The sequence below is a fragment of the Magnolia sinica genome, chromosome 8, assembly GCF_029962835.1.
Source record: "Magnolia sinica isolate HGM2019 chromosome 8, MsV1, whole genome shotgun sequence".
Lineage (NCBI taxonomy): Eukaryota > Viridiplantae > Streptophyta > Magnoliopsida > Magnoliales > Magnoliaceae > Magnolia > Magnolia sinica.
This window is the reverse complement of record NC_080580.1, coordinates 89,207,585-89,225,127: the sequence shown is the minus strand read 5'-3', so window position 1 is coordinate 89,225,127 and position 17,543 is coordinate 89,207,585. Positions and strand designations below refer to the sequence as shown.

General features: G+C 41.5%; 1 protein-coding gene and 2 pseudogenes across 1 annotated transcript; all 3 read left to right on the top strand.

Moving 5' to 3' along the window:
- The first annotated feature begins 7,412 nt into the window (after positions 1–7,412).
- Positions 7,413–8,343, top strand: LOC131254372 (probable leucine-rich repeat receptor-like protein kinase At1g35710). Its single transcript, XM_058255361.1, has 2 exons — positions 7,413–8,202; positions 8,333–8,343. The coding sequence occupies exons 1-2, from the start codon at positions 7,413–7,415 to the stop codon at positions 8,341–8,343; spliced, it is 801 nt and encodes a 266-aa protein (XP_058111344.1).
- A 62-nt stretch (positions 8,344–8,405) lies between these two features.
- LOC131254371 (MDIS1-interacting receptor like kinase 2-like) lies at positions 8,406–12,880 on the top strand (annotated as a pseudogene).
- A 2,243-nt stretch (positions 12,881–15,123) lies between these two features.
- On the top strand, positions 15,124–16,010 carry LOC131253639 (low affinity inorganic phosphate transporter 8-like; annotated as a pseudogene).
- The last annotated feature ends 1,533 nt before the right edge of the window (positions 16,011–17,543 follow it).

The window sequence follows — 17,543 nt, the reverse complement described above, 5'->3', positions numbered from 1 at the left end:
GACCACGCCACAAGAAACAGTTGTGATTGAATACCCACCATTAAAAACTTCTTGGGGCCAATGTAATGTTTATTTCTGTTTATAAGGTCACAAAGATCTGGATGGAGGGATCACACGCACAGATATCATCTTGATCCAAAACATTTGTAGCCCACGAGAAGTTTTAAATGGTCAATCACTACTGTTTCTTTTGGTGTGGTCTTCTTGAGATTTATATCTACTTAATTTTTAGGATTATGCCTTAAAATGAGATTTCAAAATGGATGGATGGCATGGATGCAAAGCACATACATCAAAGTGGGCCCTAAGTGAGGGATCCACTAAAGCCGTGCACCCCAAAACTAACTGCTATCCTACAAGCGTTAAGGACACAGTTTCGAAACGAGTCGAGTTAATTGAACTTTTTCAAGTAGAGTCCAGTGAGCTAACCGAGCTAACTCTGCTCGTGTACAGCCCTAAGGACACTAGAGCTCCATGGGGCCCACTGTGTTGTCCGTAACATCCACTCTGTAGATCAGGTGCGTCTCTACATGTCAAGCCTTGGGTGAAATGTACATGACATCTACTTCAACCAACCCATTGAAATAAGGTGGTTCAGCAATACAGGTGGGCCCCATTGAAAATCAATGGTGGGTGGGGGTCTCCACTGTTCCATATACTTTGGTATACCTGAGTCCTTGGGGATCTGATGGACGGGTTGGATTTGATATATACATCACATGGGTCCCGCATCCACCCAGTACCATGGTAGCTCACCTCTTTTATAAAAGAACAGTAATGGTAGCAAGATTTTAAAACAGTTCCCTATTTATTAGTAACAAAAGTGAATTGAATGGGTCACATACACACCATGTTTGCTCCACACAAAGCTATGGTTGGTATCCAATCCATTATTCCTAGGGGTGGCCAGCCTGAGCTGCTCTTGGGTGTTTAATGCATTGTGTAGAACTGGTGTTGAGGGTCGTCCCATGTAATGGTAAGCTGCGGGACCATGTAAAACCGGACTTGGAGGGATCCTATCTAAACCAAAGCTTTGTAGGACCCTATAAAACCGGTATTGTAGAGAACCCCTACCTACAACTGCGGTTATATGGAGCCCGTGTAAGAAAAATGTTGTGGGGTCCACTGTGTTATGCTTGTGACATCCACTCTGTCCAGCAGTTTGTCTAGCTCATCTTAGGACGTGAGAGCTCATAAAAGAGGCCGATCCAAGACACAAGTGGGCCACCCACAGGAAATAGTGGTGATTAAATGCCTACCATTGAAACTTTCCTAGGGTCAATGAAGTTATGGATCAAGCTAATACTAGGCTCTCAGCTGTATAGCTTATCTTGTGAATAAAATTTCTTTTTGCTGTAAAAAAAAGGTCTAATATTTGTGTTTTATGTTCGTCACCTTTGGAAGTATTGGATGCCATATAAACATCACGGTGGGCCCAAGGAAGTGTCCCAGTACTGTTTTGTGTAGTGTGGTGATGGAGTTTTGGATTTTGCCACATTAATTTTTCCGCTCATGGCTTAACTTGAGCTGGCGAACCCACTTGATTGGATCAACCCCATTTTGCAGGTCCCTCATGAGTTGATTAGGTGCAATTGATGCACCCGGGGTTCGGATGGGTGAGGTGTTGGTGGATTTTGGACCATTAACACTCATAAAAGACATGAACACGCTGTTTGGCTGGTGACCCAAACACCAGCCCGATAGCTGGTGTCAACGCTCTATGGGCCCCACCACGATGTAGCTGTCTGTCCATTTTGTTAGCTTATATATTTTAGGTCATGAGCCCAAAAACAAGGTTGATCCAAACCTTAAGTGGATCACATGAAAGGAAACAGTAGGGATTGAAAGCTTATTTTGAAAACTTACCAGCGCCCACAAAAGTTTTGAATCAAGATGATATTTGTGATTTTCTTTCATCCATGTTTTTTGACCTTGTGAACAGGTCGGATGATAAATAAATATCACTTTGGGCCCCAAGAATGTTTCAAAGGTGGACACTAGTCTCCCTACAGTTTCCTGTGATGTGGTCAAATTGAGGTTTGGATCTTCCTTATTTTTGAGTTCATGCCCTAAAATAAGCCGGCAAAATAGATGGACTGCAGGGATAAAACACATCCATCATGGTAGGGCCCACAGAGCTTTGACACCAGCTAGCTGGTTGGTGTTGGGTCACCAGCCAAACCTGTCCCACTTATACACAATGTGGGGCCCATTTCTGTAACACTTCCTGTGTGTAGAAGTTATTCGCATTGCCCGGGAAACTTTTTTACATCATCATTTGGTCACCAGACAAATCCCATCCACGTGATACACACCATGTGGGGCCCATTTCTACAACACTTATTCATGTGCAGGGAAACTTGTTCGCATCATGGTACTGGAAAACATTTTCAACTACTGAAAGTTATTCATCTGACCGTGTGGGGCCGACTGTGTTGTTTGTGTGCCTTCCCACAAGCGCATCTGGTGAGCCCCGCAGTGATGATCAGCTTGACCCAAAAGTTAGGTCGGTTCCTATCATCAGGTGGGCTACAGGTTCCAAGGTTTTTTGTGGTGTATTATAGTTTTCTAAGGTTGCCCACATGATGGTTGTACCAGCTAGATTCTTGGGTCATCTGGCCGAGATGGTAGTGGTACAAGTATTGCTGGGCTTGGATTCCAAAATCACCATCTGGGCTAACAATACTTATCTGCACACAACTTTAAAAAGAAAAAAATATGATTGAGGGATTCATAAAACAGATTCTTCTTTGTTGATATAGGGCCCATTTGGATGCACTTACATTAAAATAAATGCACCACTGGGCCTAGAAATGAGAGCACGTGGCTCAGAAGTAGGGAGAGACAACTCTAAAGGTAGAATCAGGGCCCCCTACTTGGAACTGCGATGCTCTTTGCAAAAGAAGAGACTTGACTATAAAACCGTAAACTTTTGGCCCAAACCTACCTTGGAAATCTCATAGCACCCTATATACGTGTGTGTGTGTGTGTGTGTGTGTGTGTGTGTGTGTGTGGTGGGTTGCAGACACTTTCATGGCAAAGATGGACCAGAGAGCCCAATCAAAGGCAAAAACGATCCGGACCGTCCACATGATTTTGGTTCATAACTTTGTTGTTTGCCATTGGCCTGAGAGAAGTCCTTGCTCTGATACTTAATTGATGTAGGGATGAACATGATGAGGTCGATCGCCATCTTCCTCAAGGATAACTACTTTGAATCCACGGAGCTTCTCCGGACTCATCACTGAGACTTCTTGAATCCACGAGGAGGAAAGAGAGCAAGAAAATAGAAATAAATTCTAATAAATTTATAAATTGATTGATTGATGAAATAAACAAGTTCAAAACCCTTTAAATAGGGATACTAAGCAATGTGAGAGATTTCATAATCAAACTACAACTAAAACTCCTAGAATTTGCGACTTTCTATAAATAGTAGATTTTCTATTTATGGTAAGTGTCCTATGTGGCTGAACCACGCTATTCTCCTAATGTTTCTAAACACTTTTCATGTTGGAGACAACTCTTAAAGCCGAACGGATGAAGAGTTATAATCAAACTAAAACTTACTAAAAATAGTAAAATCAAAAATAAATATAGAATTCGACCGTCGATGTGATGGAATATCACAAATTCAGCATGGGAAAGCCAGCACATCCAGGTTGGTTGGCTAAAGTAGCTCGTCCTACCCCAAAATCATATTTGGTACGTCGAGTAACTCATTCCGGCTTGTGAGATATGCTTGTTTTAAGGTTCTGACAGTCTTAATGACTTTTGCTTTTTATTGGGCCTTTTTTGGTCCATCTTGGATATGAAAGTGTCCGCGACCCACTCTACATCACATATGGACATCAAGTTGCAGTTTCAAATCAAGTTTGAGATGACTTTGGATTTTAGTATGTGTTTGGATGTACAATTGAGATGAAGTGGCACACTTCATTCAACAAAGAAGAAATGATCCTATTATAAACAAATACACCGTAGTTAATGATCAACATGAGGAAGTAGCTCTTACCTTCGTTAAACGTATCTTGATAGTAGGTCAACCTACTACAGTTTATGAGGAATTCTAATTATTATAAGCTGTCTTAAGGCTGTGATCATGTAATTTCAAGTATTATTTCCCGTAGAGTGGTGCACTTGAATTTTGGATTTGCTTCATTTTTAGGCCCATGTCCTAAAATAAGCTGGCAAAATGAATGGACTACATGGATAAAACACATACATCATGATAGGGCCCTGCAAACTTTTGACATCAGCTAGCTGGCTGGTGTTTAGGTCACCAGCCAAACCAATCCCACACTAATTCACCTGTGGATAGAAGTTGTGCAAGTGCACGGATACTTGTTCGCATCATCACGGGATCACCAGCCAAACTGTATCCCTGTGATACACACCATGTGGGGTCCATGTCTGCAACACTTATTGACTAGCACGTAGAAGTTATTCAGGTGCACAGAAACTTGTTCACATCACCGTGGGGTCACCCAGTCATTCCACGTCCCCATGATACACATGGTTTGGGGCCCATTTCTGCGGCACTTATTCACCCACGCAGAAAAGTTATTCATGTCCATGGAAACTTGTTCACATCATTGCCGTTGAAAACGTTCTCACCTACTGAAAAATTACTCATCTTACCGTGTGGGGCCGGCTGTGTTATTTGTATACCATCCCACATGCACATTTAGTGAGCCCCACCATGCTGATCAGCTTGGCCCGAAAGCCAAGTCAGTTCCAATCGTCAGGTGGACTACAGGTTGAGGTTTTTTGTGGTGTATTATAGTTTTCTAAGGTGGCCCACCCGATGGTTGGATCAGCTAGATTTTTGGGTCATCTTGTCAAGTTGGTCATTGTAAAGGACTTTCCCTTTAAAAGGAGGGAAGACTTGACTTGAAAAGTAGAATCGGGGCCCAAATCCATCCAGTTAAGGTCCCACTATTGTGAATCTTGATGCTCCTTGTAAAAGAATAGATTTAACTCTAAAGGTAGGAGCCAAGTCCAAAACCATCCAGTCCCACCCAAATCACACTCCTTGGAATATTGTTGATGCGAATCGCCTCTAACCCAGGGTTATGAGAATCACATGTATGTGACTTTAAGCTCTATGAGGGCAGTTATAACGTCTGTGTTACTCCATTCTTTGTGCCAGCCCATGCTAGGAGGTAATGTTAAAAATCAAGAAGATTCAGAAACTAATTGAGCCATTAAGATTTGAATATGCCTTATTTTTGAAATGACGTCCAAAAAATGGACAACGCAATGGATAAAACACAAACATCAATTTCACCATATCACCTTTGGAGATGAACCCAATTACGAATCAGATCCGAAACTTGAATGGGTCACACAATAGGAAATAGTCCTGACATGATCACACATAGATCAGAAAACAAGAATGCTCTGTTAGATGTTAATCCTCTGTGCAAGTGCACAGTCATAATCCAATGGTGAGTGTTTCCATCCCCACTGTTTTGTGGCGCATTAGAGTTTTGGATGCATTCAATACCCACGGTTTCCTGTGGTGTGGCCCACTTCAGGTTTGAATCTGCTTCATTTTTAGGCTTATGCCCTAAAATAAGCCCGCAAAAATGATGGACTGCCTAGGCTAAACGCATAAATTATGGTAGGACCCATGGAGCTTTGACACCAGCTAGCTGGCTGGTGATCAGGTCACTAACCAAGCCGCATCTCCATGATACACACCATATGGGGTCCATTTCTGCGACACTGAATGCAGTAGTGATTCACTTGGACGAAGCTTGTTCACATCATTGCTCACATCATTGCCCGTGGAAAACGTTTTCACTTACTGAAAGTTTTTCATCTTACCGTGTGGGACCGACTGCAATTGGATGTTTTTTTTTTTTTTTTTTTGGTGTAATATAGTTTTATAAGATGGTCTACCTGATGGTTGGATGAGCTGGATTGGATTTTTGGGTGATCTGGTCAAGTTGTTCGTGCAACTATTGCAGGGGTTGGATCTCGTAATCACTGTCTGGGCTTTACAATACTTGACTGCATCACTTCAAAAAAAATAAATGATACAGGGATGCATAAAACAGATTCTTCTCTGGTGATTTAGGGCCCGTTTGGATGCACTTCCATGATAGGGGTTTTTGGAAAAGGTAGTCCAAACCTGCTTTTTCGGATGAGTTGGCTCTTGGCAGCCTACTTCTTTGATGATTTTGAGGTCCATTTTCATCCATTTTCACAGATTAGTTTGTTTTTTTTTTTTTCCAGTTTGTTTTATAGTGTCTATTTTGTCAAGCAGAAGAAGGAGATTTTGCAAAGTCACATCATCAATTGCTGTTTAGAACAAAACTGCTCTTAGGGCTCACACACCCCCTGGGAGGGTGCATCCAAACAGGCCCTTGGAATCTAGTAGCTCTCTGAAAAGGTGGGGACGTGACTCAAAAGTAGGAGGATACTTGACTCTTCAAGTAGAATCTGGGCCCAAACCCAACCAGTCATGAGCCCAAAACTCTCAAATTCTGTCAGCACCCAACTAAGAGAGACAAAGACTTGACTCGAAAGGTAGAATTAGGGCTTAAACCTATCCAGTCCAAGGTTCCACTAGGAATCTTGAAAAGTAGAATCACAGCCCAAACCCATCCATCAGAGCAATGGCCACTCCCCGAAATCTCACAGCACCCAATAAAAAAAAAAACAAAACAAAACAAAAGAAAGAAAGAGACTATTTCATACGCAGAAGACAAGTCCAAAACCATCCAGTCCCTCCCTAATCGCACGGCTCCCCTCTAACCTAGGGTTACGAGAATCACATGTGACTTTAAGCTCTATGAGGGCAGCTGTGACGTCAGTTTTACTCCATTCCTTGTGCCAGCCCATGCTAGGAGGTGATGTTAAAATTGATGAAGACTCAGACCCACACCACATGAAATAATAGGAATAGAAATGCCCACGTTGAAACTTTCCAAAGGCTTATATGCCATCTAAAACCGTTAATAGACTTATATGCCATCTAAAACCGTTAATAAGTTGATTCCCATGCAGATGAAGGGAAACACTAATATCAGACGGATCCGAAACTTCTGTGGCCCACAAGAAGTTTTCGATGGTGGTTGTTCAATCACCACTGCTTCTTGTGGTGTGGCCCATTTCTTGTGATGTGGCCCACTTGCATTTTGGATCTTAAAAAAGGATGGACAGAGTGAATATAAGAAAAACATCACAGGTTCACCCATTCAGTTAAGGTAGGTCGCTTCCCCAGTGTAGCGCTGGCATTCCCCACTCTGTTTTACTGATAGAAACCATATATCAGCGTTAGGAAGATTGTGACATCAGCACTGATGTGAAAATGGAAAATCAGAAACCAGAATAATTCTTTCTTTTCCTATAAATACCCATATCCATCATAAGTTTGTAACAGACCATAACCAACAACAGCCATGGCCATACATAAATCTCTCTCCCTCGCTTTTCTCCTCTTTTTCCTACCCTTTCATTCTTCTTCTCATGCAACAATATCATCTGCAACAGCAGCACTGCCAGAAGCAGAGGCTCTCCTGAAATGGAAAGCCAGCCTCTCACCAGCACAAGCTCTCCACTCATGGTCACTTCCTGCTACTAATGCCAGCACCAACACCCTATCTCCATGCAAATGGACTGGGATCTCATGTAACAGCCTTGGAAGTGTAACAGAGATAAGCCTACCGAGTGCAGGCTTGCAAGGTAAGCTCGACAACTTGAGCTTCCCCTCATTTCCAAACCTCGTTCATCTCAATCTCAGTAGCAACACTCTCACTGGTACCATCCCAGCTCATATTGGCGCTCTTTATAAACTCACATCCCTCGATCTGTCTGCAAATAGTATAAGTGGATCAATACCCCTTGATATAGGGAATCTTGTGAATTTGAATGAACTAGACTTGTCCATTAACCATCTAGATGGTTCCATCCCTTCCACTTTAGGGAACTTGTCAAAGCTGTCCATCTTGTACCTGGACCAAAATCGAATCTCTGGCTCCATTCCACCACGGATGGGGAATCTGCAAGATCTGGTTCTGTTGGCTGTGTATCAAAATAATCTGACTGGTCTGATCCCTCCTGCTTTGGGTAATTTGAGGAACCTTACACTATTGTCCCTCTACAACAATCAGATTTCTGGTTCAATTCCTCCACAATTTGGGAATTTAATGAATCTCAAAAAGCTTGATCTGTCCAATAACAGTCTAGCAGGTTCCATCCCTTCCACTTTAGGGAAGTTGACAAATCTGACAGAACTCTACCTATATCAAAATCAAATTTCTGGTTCAATTCCTCCACAATTTGGGAATTTAATGAATCTCGAAATTCTTGATCTATCCAGTAACAGTCTAACAGGTTCTATCCCTTCCACTTTAGTGAAGTTGACAAAGCTGACAGAACTCTACCTATTTCAAAATCAAATTTCTGGTTCTATTCCTCCAGAACTTGGGAATTTAATGAGTCTCAATAAGCTAATATTGTACCAAAACAATCTGACTGGTCCGATCCCTCCAGCTTTAGGTAATTTGAGAAACCTTACACTATTGTCCCTCTACAGCAATCAAATTTCTGGTTCAATTCCTCCACAATTTGGGAATTTAATGAATCTCGAAATTCTTGATCTGTCCAGTAACACTCTAACAGGTTCTATCCCTTCCACTTTAGGGAACTTAACAAAGCTGACAGCCCTCTCCCTCTTTCAAAATCAAATTTCTGGTTCTATTCCTCCAAAACTTGGGAATTTAATGAATCTCAACGATCTTGATCTGTCCATGAACATTCTAACAGGTTCTATCCCTTCCACTTTAGGGAAGTTGACAAAGCTGACAGTCCTCTCCCTCTTTCAAAATCAAATTTCTGGTTCTATTCCTCCAGAACTTGGGAATTTAATGAGTCTCAATAAGCTAACATTGAGGCAAAACAATCTGACTGGTCTGATCCCTCCTGCTTTGGGTAATTTGAGAAACCTTACACTGTTGTTCCTCTACAGCAATCAAATTTCTGGTTCAATTCCTCCACAATTTGGGAATTTAATGAATCTTGAAAATCTTGATCTGTCCAATAACACTCTAACAGGTTCTATCCCTTCCACTTTAGGGAACTTAACAAAGCTGACAGTCCTCTTCCTCTTTCGAAATCAAATTTCTGGTTCTATTCCTCCAGAACTTGGGAATTTAATGAATCTCAACGAACTTGATCTGTCCAATAACATTCTAACAGGTTATATCCCTTCTACTTTAGGAAACTTGACCAAGCTTACTTGGTTCTCCTGCATTGACTGTCAATTATCTGGTTCCTTGCCTCAAGAAATGACAAACATGACAAATCTTTTTAAACTCTACTTGGATGGCAACAGCTTCTCTGGCTATTTACCTCAGTTATGCCAGGGCGGATCTCTTCAATTCTTCACTGCTGTTGGCAACCATTTCACTGGTGAGATCCCAAAAAGCATCAGAAATTGCACTAGCTTAATAAGAGTGCGACTTAATGGAAACCGACTTGCTGCAAATGTATCGGAAGCCTTTGGTGTATACCCGCATCTCTCATTCATGGATGTCAGCAACAACATGTTGTTCGGTGAACTCTCACCAAATTGGGGAGAATGCCGAAATTTGACAAAGCTACAATTATCCGGGAACATGATCACCGGTAGAATTCCTCCTGAGATAGGGCAGTTGATGCAGCTACGTGTGCTTGGTCTTTCTTCAAACCAGCTCGTAGGCAAGATTCCAAAGGAATTTGGGAGGCTGACTTCTTTGTTCAACTTAACTTTAAATGAAAACCAGCTTTCTGGTCAGATACCCCAAGAGATTGGGAAACTATCCAATTTGGAGGTTCTCGACTTGTCAATGAATCACCTAAGTGGTCCAATACCACCTCAATTAGGTGATTGCTTCAAACTCCAATATCTGAAATTGAGCGAAAATGTTTTAAATGGAAGCATTCCTTTTCAAATCGGTAACCTAGTATACCTACAGGGCTTACTAGATCTAAGTCATAACTCCCTCAATGGACAAATATCACCACAGCTCACGAAATTGATTCGGTTGGAAAAGTTAAACCTCTCCCACAACATGCTGTCAGGCTCCATTCCACCTTCTTTTGAAGGGATGTTCAGCTTGCAATCCATTGATTTTTCATACAATGCTTTGGAAGGTCCTCTTCCCAACAGCAAAAGCTTTCAGAAGGCTCCTGCAGAGGCATTCATATATAGTAAGGGCTTATGTGGTGAAGTGCAAGGTTTGAGACCTTGCAATGCCTCTTCAATCAATCATGGTGATGTGATGAAAGGTCACAGAGTTGTGATCCTCATTATTCTTCCTGTCTCAGTTACCTTGTTTCTTTTATCTGTAATCATTGGCATTTCTTCCATTTATTACCAAAGAAGAAGGAATATAAAGAAAGGGGTTCTTGAGAGGAGCAACGGAAATCCATTTTCAATATGGAATTTTGATGGGATTGCTGTGTTCGAAGACATTGTGGAGGCGACAGAGGGTTTTGATGACAAATACTGCATTGGAATTGGAGGGTATGGAAAAGTTTACAAAGTAAATCTACCGCTGGGTCAGGTAGTAGCTGTGAAGAAACTTCACTCACTCGAAAGAGGGGATCAATCTGATCAATGAAGTTTTAGAAATGAGATACAAGCATTAACCGAAATCCGACATCGCAACATAGTGAAGCTTTATGGCTTTTGCTGCCATGCTCGATGCTCATTTCTTGTCTATGAGTACATGGAAAGGGGAAGCTTGGCAAGTATCCTAAGAAATGATGAAGGAGCTGCACAATTGAACTGGACTCTAAGGGTGAAGATTGTTAAAGGTGTGGCCCATGCTTTATCTTACATGCACCATGATTGCACCCTACCAATTGTCCATCGAGACCTATCAAGCAACAACGTTCTGCTAAATTCAAAACTTGAGGCTAGTGTTTCTGATTTTGGCATTGCACGATTGCTGATACCTGATTCGTCCAATTGGACTACGCTTGCAGGCACTTATGGATACATCGCTCCAGGTTAGTCACTAATATATTCTCAACATTGAATAGTTTTATCATAAATTAGTCTTTATTTTTCTTAATATTTTCTATTTTTTGTTGAAATTATTTACTATAAAATTTGTGCATTAGTTACCACACACACTATTGTCAAATGGGGCAATCTAAGGCAACTGGATTATGAGAAAATTCATATTTGAAAATCTTAAGAAACTTTCACCACATTTTAGTAGCTATTAAATTTATGGCATTGACCATTTTTAACTGTACATTTGTTGGCCACCAATTGGTTGGATAGAATCCTTCCATAAGTGTCATTTCTGGGATCTTCTCTATCTACAACATGGGTGATCATGTTTGCAGATGGTATGGATTGATTTACATGCATACCAAGTTTAGATAGATGAGTTACAGGTAGTTAATAAATGATTGAAAAAGCTCATGTCTTCTAGCCCATGCTAGTAAATCTGAAAATGATGCATCAGGGAATGTGGGATCGTGAAATACTCTACCAAGAGATCCCAGAGCATGAGCTTGGGCTTTCCTTACTGTATTAGGGTTCCACAGCTCTAAGATCCAGATTGTCCATGTGATGTCTCACACAATGAATGCCCCACACAACAAAAGAAGTTGATTGAAAAATCCTAGCCATTGAATCTATGGTCTTTCTTTGTTGAATGTGCACAATTACCTTTATTTCTTTCTTGATCATTTATCTGTTGGCCACTAAAATGGTTAGGATTTCCAATTAGAGAATTGCCGATGCATGAGCCATCCAAATTGGGACCCACCATGTCAATGGTTTGGATCTTAGAACTATGGACCTCACTAGTACAGTCTTAAAACCTTAGATATTCTTAAGCATGTTTTTGGGTTGTTTCCTTTACTTCCTAGAGAGAGAGAGAGAGAGAGAGAGAGAGAGAGAGAGAGAGAGAGAGAGAGAGAGAGAGAGAGAGAGAGATTCGGCTTATAGGTCTAGAATATTGATACTAGTTTGTTGGTCCACAATATTGATACAAGTAATTATGTTAAAGACAACATTACCTATACACGCCATTAAAATCTCTAGTTCACACATGCCAACTTCTCACGCGTCTAGGAAATCTGAGGCATACATTAAAATAGGCCCAACCATCCAGATGACCCGACAATGATTAAGCTTGTCCTGTTATCGGGAAGGCCACCACCACATCAAAACAATGGACAATTTTGAGAAAAAAAAATAATAATTAATAAAAGGCCAACAATATGCATTCAATGTATGTATGCGGCATGCCTAATGAGTGGACGATCCTGACTTCCTAGTCCAATCATCAGAGAGTTTGGCCCATCTTATGTTCCTCCCAGATGTACCAAACACATTACTTGGCACATGCTCAGTTTGTAGAGATGCCTTGGTATTAGCAAGCACAAAAGCCTAGAAGATATGAAACCTAGATTAAGAAACCAGGTTAGTTTGATATATGGATAAGAGTTTATCTATTAATGATTAGCAAAGACTAAAGAATCTGATTGAACAATCTTCTATCATGCAGAGCTTGCATATACAATGAGGGTGACTGAGAAATGTGACGTCTATAGCTTTGGTGTTGTGGCACTGGAAGTGATGATGGGAAGGCATCCTGGGGAACTCATCTCCACTTTGTCATCACCAAATAGAGAAGATACACTGCTAAAGGATATGTTGGACCAACGTCTCTCCGATCCGATGGCAGAGGTTGCACAGGAAGTCATATTTGCAGTGTCCATGGCCCTTGCATGCATTCGGCCGGATCCAAACTTTCGGCCAACCATGCACCACGTGGCTCAGGAGCTATCTGTTGGTGGGCCTTCCTTCTCTCTAAAGCCATTCCATGCACTTACATTTCGTCAACTGATGGATCTCGTATAATTGGGTGTATGAAAATTAGTGAGGTTGATGGCGTGTAGTGGCAAGAACATTATTGTTGTGTGTCTATTGTATGAATATATATTTCTAGGATTAGTGATAAAAATACAAATGCAATAAAAGTAGGTTGAAAGAATAAAGATGTTTTCTTGTTTGGTGGTTATCTTCTAACTGAAGTTTTTACGCCCAAGAATTTACCTTATAGGGATTGTAATCCTTTTCTGTGATACCAGTTGTGCACTAATGTATCATCAAAAGTAGAAGAATGGATTCATTTATCTGTGAAAGTAGGCATAGACAGTGGCTTCTTTAAACAGAAGAGAGAAGAAGAAAAAAGAACTTCAGTTGGCCTTGTTGCAACTTGCAACCATCTTCTTTCTCCTTGTTTGGAAGTCCTCCGATACTATTCCAGATTGCTTGTTGGTTGATTTCTATTAGTTTAAATATGTCAAAATATTGTTTGACAGGTAAACAGATGAGATTGACAAGTCAAAAATTACAGAATTTTCTATTTAAATCTCTGGATAGTTTTTAGTTGTCTCAACTTATAGACTAGACAACTTGATGACAGGTCGATCGACAGTGGAAATTTACATATTTTTCAAAGTTTATTTCCTTATTTGATTGGAATTCTTTGATTACATTTCTAAGATTTGTTTAGGATTATTTAGAGGATGTTAAACTCTTTTTTTATATCATTCATTCAATCAACAAACTTCTTAAGAAATTTCTTATTTTCTCTCATGGATTCGAGAAACCTCTTGTGGATTCAAGAGTGCCTTGTGGATTTAAGGTATTTATCAATTGAGGAAGATGGTGATTGACCTTATCACATCCTTCCCCATGTCATGTTGGATACCTTAACATAACTTATATGCTTAAGCAAAAAAAGATTGCTTTTCTATTAGAGTGGAGTGTGATTGAAGGTGTTCGCAATAATCCTAAACAGAAACCCATAGTTAAAGGGAAGACCTCCACTGTTGTGATCCAATAAAGAATCTCCTGACGGTTTTGAGAACTCTGGATTCCTTTCTGCCAGAGATTTTCCCTTTGAAACTTCCAGTGACGCTGCAGCTGTGGATTTTTGAAAATTTTCCAAATCTTTTGCTGCAGCTGTGGATTTTTGAAAATTTTCCGAATCTTTTGCTGCAACTTCAATGGAGGAATCTCCCATCAATTTTGACAATACTAGATTACTCTTTGCCAGAGATTTTCCCTTTGAAATGGCGGCATCTGCATCCCCAACATTGTTTATTCTCTCCAGCAACTCTGAAGCAGTAGATTGTCCGAAAGAATCTGCCTTTGACGTTGAAAACCCTAGATCCTCCTTCACAGGAGATTTTCCCTTCGAAACAGTGGCATCAGCATCACCGATATTGTCAATTCCCTGCAGCAGCTCTGCATCCATGGATTTTTCAGAAGAATTCACCTTCGATTTTGAAAACCTTAGATCCTTCTCAGCAGCAGGAGATTTTGCTTCTGAGGCATGGGATCTCTTCGCGCTCCTCTCTACAAACCCTAGATTCGCACCATCCCTTTGACAAACTACTCCGACAACACCCGGAGGATCATTGACAACATCTGCTGCATTATCTCCACTAACAATCCTCAGCGGTAGGGAAGAATATCCCTTTCACTCCGGAGACCCTAAATCTGGAGATTTTCCGATAAAAAATCGAGACTTGATCCTCTCAAAGAACCATAGATCCTTCTCCACCAAGGATTTTCCCTTCGAATCGATCCTCGAAAGCCCTACATCAAGAGGGAGAGAGATCGAGAGGGAGGGTCAGGAATAGGGAGTGGGAGAAAGGGAGAGATCTGGCAAGAGGGCTGGGAGGGTTAGGATTGGGGTTGGAATTAGGCACGTGTTGGTTCTAGAAAGGTATAAAATAGTTCCACATTTGATACAGTTTTAAACCGTTTCAATACCAAAAAAGTACTCATTCCTGAATGGCCCTTTTGGTGTAGTGACAACCATATCTACCAGATGACCCAAAAGTCTAGCTAGTCTATCCATCAGGTGGGCCACCTTAGAAAACTACAATACACCAAAAAAAAAAAAAAAAAACCTCCAAACCTGTAGCCCATGTGATGATTGGAACTGACTTGACTTTCGGGTCAAGCTGATCATCATGGCAGGGCTCACCAGATACGCTTGTCAGAAGGCATACAAACAACACAATCGGCCCCATAGTAAGATGAATAACTTCCATGCATGATGTGAACCAAGTTTCCAGGCACGTGAATAACTTTTCCGTGCAGTTGAATAAGTGTTGCAGAAATGGGCCTCACATAGCGTGTATCACGGGGACGTGGTTTGGATGGTGACCTGGACACCAACTAGCTAGCCGGTGTCAAAGCTGTGAGCCCTACCATGATGTATGGTGTTTTATCCATGCAATCCATCCATTTTGCATGAGCCCAAAAATAGGCAGATCCAAACCTCAAATGGACCATACCACATGAAATACCCAATTATGGGGCTACTGCCAGAAGCTCAGAAAATGAATGCAATTGAGGTGTATAAGATCTCTAGGGCCATGTTCTTGGTGGCGCTCTTCGCCACTGTCCCGGGCGACTGGTTTACTGTCTTCCTTATTGATCAGATTGGACGGTTTGCGATCCAGATTGGCGGGTTTCTCATGATGTCCATTTTCATGGCGGTACAGTGAGGTAAGGGGCAATTCTTGCGACGGACAATCCCCGTCGGGATTTTGCGAAGAAAATGTATTCCAGTTCATGGTGTTCTATGGGCTTACCTTCTTCTTTGCGAATTTTGGGCCTCACGGCACAACATTCATCCTGCTGGCTGAGCTGTTCCTGGCGAGGCTCTGGTCCACCTGTCATGGGATATCGGCAACTGCTGGGAAGGCGAGGGCCATTATCAGTGCCTTCGTCGTCTAGAGATGCACAGTACTCCATGTGGACAAGAATGATGATAAGATCAACCGGGTGATGAATTTCATCGGATGTCTGTTCACTTTCATGTTGCCGGAGACCAACGGCTGATCGCTCGAGGAGATCTCGGGCGAGGACAAGGATCTCGGCGGTGGGAGGGAGGAGAATGGGAGGAATTCAACAGCTGAGATTTACCCTATAGTGGAAATGGTTTAAGTTAATGGCACTGATTTAAGGGTGCTAAGACAGGAGTGGCTTGCTCGGGTGGTAGACTCTCAGGAGTTTCAACACCCGGTCAAGGGTTCAAGTATCCATAGGTGGTGAAATTCCACTAGCGTGAGTGTGTGGGGTGTGTGAGTGGGTAAAAAAAAAAAAAAAAAAAGGGGGTGCTAAGACAGTGGGCCGGACCCAAAAATTACAAAAAAAAAAGTATGATTCTAGCTTGCCTGATGATGAGGCATCTAATGGGTTCCCAAATTCAACAAATCAACATCTATTAAACGTAAGTGGGATTATCTGATCAATCTGATTTTCTGTTTATGACCAATCTACAGTCGGTCCCACTATTGGACGGTTCAGATTTGAAGTAAATGCGATGTACATATATAATAGAAAAACCACCCCAACAATACTGCAGTTTGGAGTATGGTTTGCATCGATGCATCTTTGTTTTTCCGCATGTTGTTTGATTTTGAATTATCTACTGTGGAAGTCGTGTTTGCAAACACGACTTCACAAAATTTCATGATATTTGGTACAACCAAATGCTCCTAACAAGAAAATAATAATAATAATAATAATGTGGTAATTTCCCTGGTGTGTGGCCCATGGTTGGTTCATCAAAGCCATTGATCTGATGGTCCCCTATCATGAATGTACCATACTCAGATCGCTTGTAATCTTTTTTAAAGGAGAGAAACTTTGATACTGGCAGAGTTAGATGGATACACATGCACTTAGAAATTACTTAAAAATTGCATATGTGGAATATACGTAATTCAAATTACACGTAGAATGATAAGAACTTCCGGTGTTGAAGTTTTCTGAGGCAGTTACCATCAGCTGTTTGCCTAGTCAGATCAACGATCTGGATCACTGATCCATAATCCCACATGTACATGGGAATTGGCTGATGAGCAGGAATTTATGATGCTGTTTGCCTAGTTAGATCAACGGTCTGGATCGCTGATCCATGTTCCCAAATGTATGGGAAATTGTCTGAAGGGCAGGAACTTATGATGCTATTTGCCTAGTCAGATCAACGGTCTCGATCACTGATCCATGGTCCCCCATCCAAGCGGATTGCGTGGTAACCCCAACACCACTGATATCCCTGATGATCAGACTCTGTAGGGCCCACTGTGATGTATGTGTTTTATCCACACCGTTGATGAACGGTGTGATTAAAAAAACAAAAATTACGGTGGGCTCCACAGTGTCCTGTCACTGGGCCAGTAGTGCATCAAACGGCTGGGAATTTCTTGCTGTTACATTGTCCCGTTTCTTTGAAAGGCAGCACTATTCTAAGGCTTGGACCTGGATCACTCGCATACACCATACTATCCCTACCAACTCATCTAGGCCGCACGTCTTGAAAACCCTGTGTAGGTAAATTCCTACCGTTGAAACCTCCCTGGGTCCTCTATGATGTTTATATACCATCCATACCGTTCATATGGTCATTACTATTAGTATGAACTGGAAAAACAAAAAATAGCCTGATTTTAAAACTTATGTGGCCCACGCATGTTTCAACTGTAGACGTTCA